A 10,054-nucleotide genomic window follows, 5' to 3' on the forward strand; every position below is an offset into this window, starting at 1 on the left:
CAGTTTTCTTTATTTAATCAATGAAAATAAGAAATAGAAGACCCTCCTACACCAGGAGACCTGGTAATAGAGTGCAAAAAGCAAATTCTTGAATACATTTCACTAACATTAAATAGAAAATTCTTGAATCCATTTGACTAACATTTGTAACAGTGTGTGAAATCAGCTACTTTGTTACATGAGACTGCCCAGTGCTTTCCTTTCTAGACTGACTTTTTCTTCACACATAAGAAAGTTCTTCACCAAAAGGAATCACCTGCCCTCTCTTGCACTTTGAGCTACAACAAAAGACCACCTTTTTAAGACCCTTAGCCATGTCCCTGAGATTGAAATCCTAGAAACCTCAAGAAAGTGTAACACTTTCTAAATCTTAGTCATCAAGTTATTTTATCAAAAGACAATGCCATGAAAAGTGTACAAGATGCTGTAGCAAAGTACCATATTAGGTAGGTGATAAGCAACAGTTAATTTGTTTCTGATGGTTTTAATGTTTTTGCTTCAAATTTTTCCTTATTTTGTGTATTCATATGATACTATGTTGTTTTTTTAATTTATCATGCTGTTTTCTTTTTATCAGTGCTATGTAGGCATTTCAGAGGATTTGTTGTCATTCCGGCAGTAGAAGAAAAATTTTAGGAGCTCTCTGACTCTTTTATGTGTTACAGGATTCTTATCCCCCCCCATTTTGTCTTTTTCCATCATTAACAAATTTTCTTGAATGTTTCTCCTATCCACATCAATTTATTTTCTCAGAGTCTGTGTGTTTCAAAGACTGCAGTCTTAAACCCTCCATATTGTTTATTTGATATGCATTTGATATGCATTTTTGTAACACATACTCATAATTCATACTAATAAGACTCATTGTAATATGTCCATACCAACCTCCAGGTTATAGGAATTATATCTAACTGTGTTTTGTGACCCCAACCCCTGCCACCTATCCTAGAGTTTTGAAGTCATCATCCATGATCAAATTGACTATTTAATTTTTACTTTCCACGTGTGAGACAACATACAGCTTTGAGTTGAACAGTTTTGAAGTCTTTGCCCCTAACTGTACTGCATTATTTTGATTTTATGTTTTTTTCATCTTTAGGATTAATTTATGACTAATATTTCTGAATATTTTTAAGATCAACTTTAAGTTCTTAACCATCTTCCTTCATGTGTATCTTGTAGACGTTTGGTGTCTTCATCTGCCACAAATATAGTGATGGGAGTGAGAAAAATCAAGGGCTAGATTGTCATTCTTTTTCTCTTTAATCACAATTAATTTGATGTTTTAAAATTTACCATTGTACCACTTTGTAGATTTATCTTTTTCTTCATCATAGCTTATCTACTACTGAGGGGAGGGAAAATACTGGGATTCATATAGATAAGTGACCAAAATTGTTTTCTGCTTACTTACTACCCATTTTGATGACATTTTACAAAATACAGACTATATATACATGGGGGAGAGAGTAGTAACACACACATAAACACATACAGTTATAAACTCACGAGTCTATTTCTATTTTGTGTCTATAGTAGAAGTAGCTGGTGGTGGCTGATTGATTTCTTTTTTTAAATTTATTTATTTGTTTATTTATTTATTTTGTGTACAATATTCTGTCTGTGTATATGTCTGCAGGCCAGAAGAGGGTACTAGACCTCATTCCAGATGGTTGTGAGCTACCATGTGGTTGCCGGGAATTGAACTCAGGACCTTTGGAAGGGCAGGCAATGCTCTTAAAAACAGCCATCTCTCCAGCCCCCTGATTTCTTTTTTAAATCATTTCTTCTTTACTAGCACGGGTTGCAAAGAAGACCCTATGTGTTTTCCCAGAACTTCTAAATGTTTCTCCTCCTGATGCAGGTTCACAAAAATGGATGCAAAGAACCCGAAAACACTGATGGATCTTGCTATACAGTGTTTGCTGAGACATGAGTCTGCAGCAATCCAAGCTCTGGAGTATTTTCCAAGATACCTTTTCATTCCATTGTTCATTGCTGCCTTCAAGGGTGGGCATAAGAATATATTGGGTGAGATGGTGAAAGTTTGGCCCTTTTACTGTCTCCATCTTGGGACATTAACTCTACGGGAACCTCATCGTGAACTCCTGAAAGCCATGATTGAGAATCTTCCACTATATCCTGCAAAGAACTCTTCTTCTCGGTAAGACTGTATAATAGAGATATGTTAAGACAAAGGAGGTCTTAGAAGGAGAAACTAGTGAATGCAGAAGGTTTATTTGTAAGACTCAGCTAAAACTTGGTAACACATTAAAGACTGATGTCGTCAATATTCCTTAGGAAATCTGTTATTGAAGATTCTGTTGATGGGTTTATGTAATGGGTGTTACTTAAGAGAAAGACAGGAGCTTTAAGACTGGAGGGTATTTAAGGTGTACAAAGAATGGGGGAAGAGGAAGATGAATTTTCATGGCAAAGACTTGTTGGTAGTTAGTACAAGGAGTAACAGCTATGGGTAAAAGGAATTGTTCCTCTATGTCATCATTGACCTTACTGGGTTTCATTACCGTTTGCTATTTCTCAGATGTTCTATCTCCTCTTACCCCTACAGGAAACCTAAACTGAGGATCCTAGATTTAAGACAAGACACTGACTGTAGGATCACATGCCCTGAAGTCAGAATCAACCCACCTTTCTGTTTTCACTCTTGTACTTATTCTGACCACTCTGTCATGAAAATAGAAGGACAGTTTCGTTTGACAGATTTAGAGTCCTCAATTCATTTACCCAGGCCTATAGAATTACTAGTGGATCTTTCCCTGGATGCCTCTTTAATGGAAAGGGAATATTCGATGTTGCTTATGAGGAAAATTAGGGAGAGTTTCGGTGCTTTGCACATATGCTGTCGAGATTTGCAAGTTGATAAATTGGGTGACTGCAAATGCACCCTGAGAATTCTTGATCTCAACTGTGTTAATCAGCTGTCAGTTGATAAGGGTTCACTGAGTGATATCACCAACGTTCTTTCTCAGATGAGCCACCTACAGAGCCTTAGTCTGTTTAAAGTCACTTTTAGATCTCTGAGTGGGAAAGTCTTTAAAAATTTCCTTAGTCATTTGCAACGTATGGAAAACCTTAAGGAACTCAAATTTTCTTCATTCTGTCTCAAAAACCATCTGCACAGCGTACTCAGGTAAGAGTTTCGGGCAGGTTTCTGGGTTTCCCGGATAAGTATTGGGACAACATAGAAAATATTCATGGGTATTCCTAAACTCCTCAAAACCTTTTCTGTTTTCCACTTTTTCACTTTTGGTAATTTGAAACTGGAGGAGGAATTACAAAAATTAAGCAGCCAGCAATTTAAAGATGAGTGCAGAAATATGAAGGTGAAAATCCACTAGCCCTCTAGATATGAGAAGAAAGAGGAATTGAGATGGTGGAAGACTTTTTTCTATTGCACTGATGCCAATGGTTTACAATGTCAGATCACTTTACTAATTTGTAGTCACCAAGGTATAGACCATGAAAGTAGAGGATGGTATTTAGGGACTGACCAAATGTAATTTTCTGTTGATTGCTCTTTCTGATCCCTTTCCACTAAAAACATGAACTGAAATCTACAATGGATAATATTTTAAGTATCAAGTGTGTTAGTTTTTCTCTTAATATTTCTTCAAATCATCAATTATAATATACTTTATACATTCTTAATATTAAAAGAAATACTATCTCAGTGTTGTAAACAAAACTCAGCCGGTGTGGTGGCACATGATGGTAATCTCAGCACTCAGGAAGCAAAGACAGGCAGATTCTCTGAGTTCAATGCCAGTATAATCTCTATCGTGAGTTCCAGGATAGCCAAGACTACATAGTAAGTTACTGCCTAAAAAACTTTCTCCAGAGTCATGAAACTATTAAGCAAACAAAGCAAAGATTAACTTACTAATACCCATTTATAGTGCATGTGAAAAGTGGTTTATTCTGGATATAAAAATATAGTGTTTATCATTTAATCCTCATTCTTCAGAAGTTTTATTGTTGTTTTCTCCCTACAGAATTCTGCCACATAGCCTGGATTTTTTGTATCTGTCATTCTGTGATATATCGTACAGAGACTTCAGATTTCTAGCCCAGTGCCCTCAGGTTTCCCACCTAAAGATGTTGAATCTTAGTAACAACGCAATGAATTGGAATGACTTTGTGCCCTTTCAAACTCTTCTGTTAAATCTCTCTGGTACTCTTAAGCATCTAGAGATAAGTCATTGCCTTATAAATGATTCTGCCATCTCTGTTCTTATCCCTGCCCTAGTTCGTTGTACTCGTCTCCGTGTCCTGGGCTTTGCTGCTAACCCCATCACAATGCCTATGCTTGTGCATATCATGCATAGTTTAACACCCTTGATGAGGCTAAAATACGTGATATATCCTATCCCTATACATTGCTATGAACGATGGCATTTTCAGGGCCGATTAGACCGATGGCGGCTTGCCATTGTACAACTACAACTGAAGGCGATGCTACAGATTGCAGGAAGGAATGACATGAAATGGATCACTTATCCAGAGTGAATTTCACAGTCTTGCACCATTTCAATATGATATGTACTACTTAAGTACTAAATGTTATTTCCTAAACTCATATACGCAATATATAAGGTTCTTACATTGAGGGAAATTACACATAGTGAAAATAGATACATAAACTAATTAGTATGCAGAATAATTTAGAAAAAATGGAGGACTTCGAGAATTCCTGTGTATCTCTTGTGTACTATTAATATATTTCATTTTACTGATCACAGTGATGTGCATGTAATACAGGATGATCAACTTCTAGTTTGCTATATTTCTGCTCATACTGTTGGTTCAGTTGTTGGTACACCACACAAATCAGAACAATGACAGCCTTTCCTGCCTATATTTGAGGATATGGTGGTGGTTTTTTTTTTGAGACAATGTTTCCATCCCCTAAGTTACTGTAGGGGGTTTTGGTTGCTTTGGGGAAACGGTTTTGGTTGCTTTGGGGAAACGGTCAAGATTTAGTAGTGGACAAGGAAAGCAGGCAAGCAGAGGATCTGATGTTTCAGTATAACCTCAAGAACATAATTATAATTGGACAATTCCTTGATGTAGGCCAACTGTAAAGTTTCCACTACTTCCCATGAAGTCTTCAGTTGGGTATCTAGCCTTTGTCACACGAATTTTTAGGTGGGACTTAGGATCCTTGCCATAATATTCCCCCTACTGTAGTTCTCCTATTCCACTCCCAGTTCTGTCAATCCTGTACATTTCCTTAGCTGTATAAGTCATTCCCTATATACAGCTTGCTTCTCTTTTCCATTAGCTGTGCCCCATTTGGTATGATGCATACTAGCCCTGTTTGAGTACTGAGTCTAACTGACTTTAAACTCCAAAATATAACACCATTATAAATTCAGTTTGCACATCCTAGAATTACTTAGAAATGGTGTATGTAAAGTCAGTAATTAAGAATTTACACAGGGTTAAGGAAATGCCTCAGTCACGAACACTCCTGTGTTCAGCTCCCAACCTAGCATTTGTGTAAAAAGCTAAAGAGCACACTTGTAACTACAGTGTTAAAAAGGTGGAGGAAGGAAGATCATTAGGGCTACATAGCCAGACATTCTAGCAATTTCGTGCATTAAACGTTCAGTGAGAGATCTGCCCTCAGAAAATATGTGTAGAAGAAAGAAAACAGATACTGACTTTACTCATTCATGTTTGAGGATGAGCACATGTGTGCGCACACACAGTCAAGTGCATGCACCTTCTCCAACACATGAACACAGACACATAACAATATCTTACTCATATTGTTAATTTCTTTAAATGCATACTGCATCACAAGTCTTGTCAAAAATACAAAATTAGCTTTTGTTGAGATGCCAAAACACCTGCATTTCAGACATTGAGTAACAAAAAGAATAGATTGTAAGTAATAATTTATATATAATGTCCTATTGAAATAAATTAGTAAATGCAATGGCTTAATTCTTAACATTATTTTCCTTTTAAAGTGAGATCATTTCGGTTTCAGTCTGAAAAAAACAGTAATTGAATTTTGTTATTAGTAGTGATACTGGTAAATGTTTCAATATATATATATTGGTTTTCCAAGACAGGTAGCATTGAAGCCTGTTTTGGAATTCACTCTGTAGGCCAAGCTAACCTCAAACTCCCAGAAATCCACCTGACTCCACCTCCAAAGTTCTGGGATTAAAGGTTTGGACCACCACTGCCTGGGTTCAAACTATATTTTACAGGCAAAATGTATTAAGAAAATGGCAAGGCCGTTAATATTTGTTTTTATTAATTTTATTTTGGTGGTAACACTATATTTCTAAATAAGAAAAAGAATGTTAAAATATGCTGTAATTCATGTGTCATAATTATTTTGTGATATAACATTTCAAATTTGTACACATTTTTCATAATGCTTGCATCATTATATAATGCACAAAATTTCAAAACCAACTAAAATACCATTGTAATGAGCAATTTCCTTTTGTTGTTTACAAGTTAAAAAATGGAAAGTATTGGACAATTTGTATTAAATAAAATATTAAAATTAACTTTACCTGTTTCTTTGAACTTTCTTTTTTGTGTTTTCCATATGGCTGTCACTATATATTCTGAGATCTTCTGCTCTCAGAAGTACGGATCTGACTGATGTGTTCACAATATCAGAATACTAGGGAAGTTGAAACTGGACCAATATTGGCATAGTTTCTCTCTGTCTTTCCTTGGTTACCGTGTTTCTGTCAGAGACACTGCAGCCTGAGGTGAAAACTAGACCCTACAATGAACAGAGAACTTGGAGTTTATTCCTGTCGTACTGGCTTTGTGAATGGTATTCCTGGAGAATCCTGTGCAAACAGGTGCTCTCGATACTTTGTTTTCTGTACATTTGAAAGGTAACCTAAGTGTGTGTGCTCTATTGCTTCTTTATTGCTGTGATAAAAACTTCAAAAGCAACTGAGGGAGGAAATGATGTCCCAATCTCAGGCCATCATTACGGGAAGTCAGAGTAGGCATTTGAACAGGAGCAGAGGCAGGAAAGATGGAGGAAAGCTGCTTAGTGTCTTTCTGTGGCTTGTTGAACAACATGTCTTATACAACCCAGGACCAGTTGCCCAGGAAGCACTTCCCAGAATGGGCTGGACTCTACTTCATCAACCATTCATTAATCAAGAAAAATGCCCCACAGATTTGCTTACAGGTCAATCTGGTGGAGACAGTCCTTCATCTATGGTCCACTTTCTCTCCATGACGCTAGTTTCTGTAAGTTGACAAACTAGCCACTACAGTAGACCTCTGCCTTCTTGAAACACATACATAGCTTCTAAACTATAACCTTTCCTTGTTTATTCCCAGTACCTTTCGTTACCATTACAACAAAAAGGAATATGACCTTCAAAATACCAAATCCTTTAATTTTTTTCAGTATTAACAGTTCAAGGTCTCTTTAAAATTTCAAAGTTTCTTAACGGTGGTTTCTTATAAAATTAAAAATAATTTCATAAAATTCCATAATGAAACCTAATATTTGGGGGATGATTTAAATATATGTATTTATATATTCTAAGCATTTTAACATTTTGTCACATTTGATATGCAAACACGTATGCGTGTGTGCTTTCAGGGACACATTGTAGGAGTTTGTTCTGTCTTTCTGCCAGGTGGGTGCAAGGGATTGAACTCATGCTGTCAGGTGTGGCAGGAGATGCCTTTACCTGCTGTTCTATCTCCCTGGCTCCTTTAACAGGTGTTTAAGAACTTCAAATACCTTCTTTGGTAAGACAGTGTAAATTTATCTAGTTCCTAATGATGTGTGATAGATTAACATACTTAGTTTGTATTTTAATTTGTTATAAATCATGTTTTGTAAACCTAACAGCAAAGTGTTTTCTCCCCTCAGTCTTAACTTCCAGAATTACCATTTGTAAGTGCAGAAACTTAAATATTCCACAGGAGGCCTTAAGTGAACATTTCTATATGAACACTTTAGATAGAGCCAGCCGAGATAAAGGCTTTGAATAATGGGTTTTTCAAGAGCCATAATAATTACAGAAGGGACTGGAGAGATGGGTCAGTGGTTAAGAGACCTGGGGTTTGATTTCCAGCACCCACACTGTGGGCACAACAACCACCTGGACCTCCAGTTCCAGAGGATCTGACACTGACTTCAGGCCCCTTTGGGCACTGCACACACATGGTACACAAACATCCATGCGGGGAAAAAACCAATACCCATAAAAAAAAATAGAAAGATTTAAAGTACAGACAACAACCCCTGGAAATCCGAAACTCACATTTTGAATTAGATTTATTGGCAATAATTTATAATAATATGGGATTTGAAATAATAAAATAGTAAAAAAAATTGTACCTCAGTTGCTTATACCTCGCAGCTACTCCTTCCAGTCCCAATCACATCTCTCTGTCCAAGGAAAACCCCATACCAAACTGAGAGGCCCACAAATGTCAACGTCTGGTGCGTTGGGGTCTCTGGGTAAGGGTCTCGCACAAATCAGGACACGGGGTGCAGAGTATGAACAACTGCATAACTAGTTCGTATGGTTTTTATACAGACTAAAATGCATTACCTCAACTCTGGACCCCCCCCCCTTTGCTGGCATACATGATCATGAGAAACTCTTACCTCACTTTGCAAGAGACAATGTCTCAAGAAATAACAGTAATTAAAAAGAAATGAAGTACCTAGAAACAAGGCAAAAAGTATACAGAAGCAAAGCACTTGTTTATATCAGGTAGAGTGTGAAGAACTGAGCTCAAAGGCCACTTCCTTATCCAGGGTACAGATTCTGACGGAACGTTTGCGAAATGGGGAAAGAAAGTATGCTTTCATGTATTCTTGGTGAGCCAAGCAACCATTTCCCAACTTCATCCCATCTGTCCCAGGAGGAGCCTGCACTCTAAGCCAGCTGTGTCTCCACAAACAAAGCTCAGAATCATAGAACAGTGTCCTGCTGCAATGGCCCCTTCCCCATTGCAAAGCTGCCCCTTAGCTTCAAATAATTCTGGTGTAAAAATCTCTGATTATTAGCTAAGATTTTTAATTTGACACTTTCAGCAATACTTATTTATTTATTTTTTTTCTTTGCCTGTCACAATAAAATTTATTATGAAAACAGGCTGTTGTGGGGACAGAGGAAAAGACAAATACATCTGGGTTAGGTGGCTCAGGTGAAGTAGTGTGGCTTCTTCACATTGATGCCATATTCCCTGAGGGCAGGGGTCAATTCCTCCATGGTTAGGGTGTACTTGCAGTCCTTGCTTTTGCTCCGGGAGCTGCCAGAGGCTGTGTCCTTCATTTTGCAGTGCTGTAGGGCATTACTAGCAATATCTGAGATGAATTTCTGGGCAGCTAGTGAGATGAAGAGGATTATGCGTGGGTCTGAAGCTTCAAAGCCAGCACGGTTCTGGTAATAACCAGTCACTGCATCTGGGATCGCAGGGGTGTAATCCTCCAGCTGCATCAACAAGTCCAGCAGTGGAGTGCTGGACCCTATGGGCTTCACTTCTCCATTGGCCGCGCTGGGCAGGCCATAAACCTTGTTGGATATTGCCCCTTCAGGGGGAGCCAGACTGCCCGCTGCCACCTAGGCCGGCCTGCTACTTTCTGCCGGCTCAAGGCTCATACCGATATGGGTGCTGTGCCCTTAGTAGAGGCTCCAGTCCTGGGTCCCCCTGCAGTCCCCGGGGGCTGGCCTTGTTCTTTGTGGCTGTGCTGGTGGGGAGCATGGTGGGAGCCAACACAGGATGAGCTGGTCCTGCGACCAAGGCAGCACAGGCCTAGGCCGCCTCTGGGTCCACGCCGGAACCGCTGCAGCTCATGGGGCTGGTGGGAGAGGCAGCGAACCAGTATATTTATTAGAGTATGTCACAGTGCCCTGTGATTTCTCTTTTAGCATGTGCAAGTTCCTGGGACTTGGTATCATGTCTTTCACCCAGCTCTTTGTTTCAATACCCATTGTTGACACACTGGCATCATTCCTCCATCCTTCACTAGTTTCTGGTTAAATAGATTGTTTTCCAAATAGTCTCCAAA

The 10,054-nt window shown here is 38.4% G+C and overlaps 1 protein-coding gene and 1 pseudogene across 1 annotated transcript; one reads left to right on the forward strand and one right to left on the reverse strand.

Annotated features, from left to right (window-relative positions):
• Nucleotides 1-1,874: 1,874 nt before the first annotated feature.
• LOC121437057 (melanoma antigen preferentially expressed in tumors-like) lies at nt 1,875-4,530 on the forward strand. Its single transcript, XM_041636917.1, has 3 exons — nt 1,875-2,164; nt 2,573-3,154; nt 4,017-4,530. The coding sequence occupies exons 1-3, from the start codon at nt 1,875-1,877 to the stop codon at nt 4,528-4,530; spliced, it is 1,386 nt and encodes a 461-aa protein (XP_041492851.1).
• A 4,552-nt stretch (nt 4,531-9,082) lies between these two features.
• On the reverse strand, nt 9,083-9,840 carry LOC121437055 (annotated as a pseudogene).
• Between the last annotated feature and the right edge of the window lie 214 nt (nt 9,841-10,054).

This window comes from Microtus oregoni, unplaced genomic scaffold, assembly GCF_018167655.1.
Source record: "Microtus oregoni isolate MIOR12 unplaced genomic scaffold, Mior012 000050F_ref0000143, whole genome shotgun sequence".
NCBI classification, from domain to species: Eukaryota; Metazoa; Chordata; class Mammalia; order Rodentia; family Cricetidae; genus Microtus; species Microtus oregoni.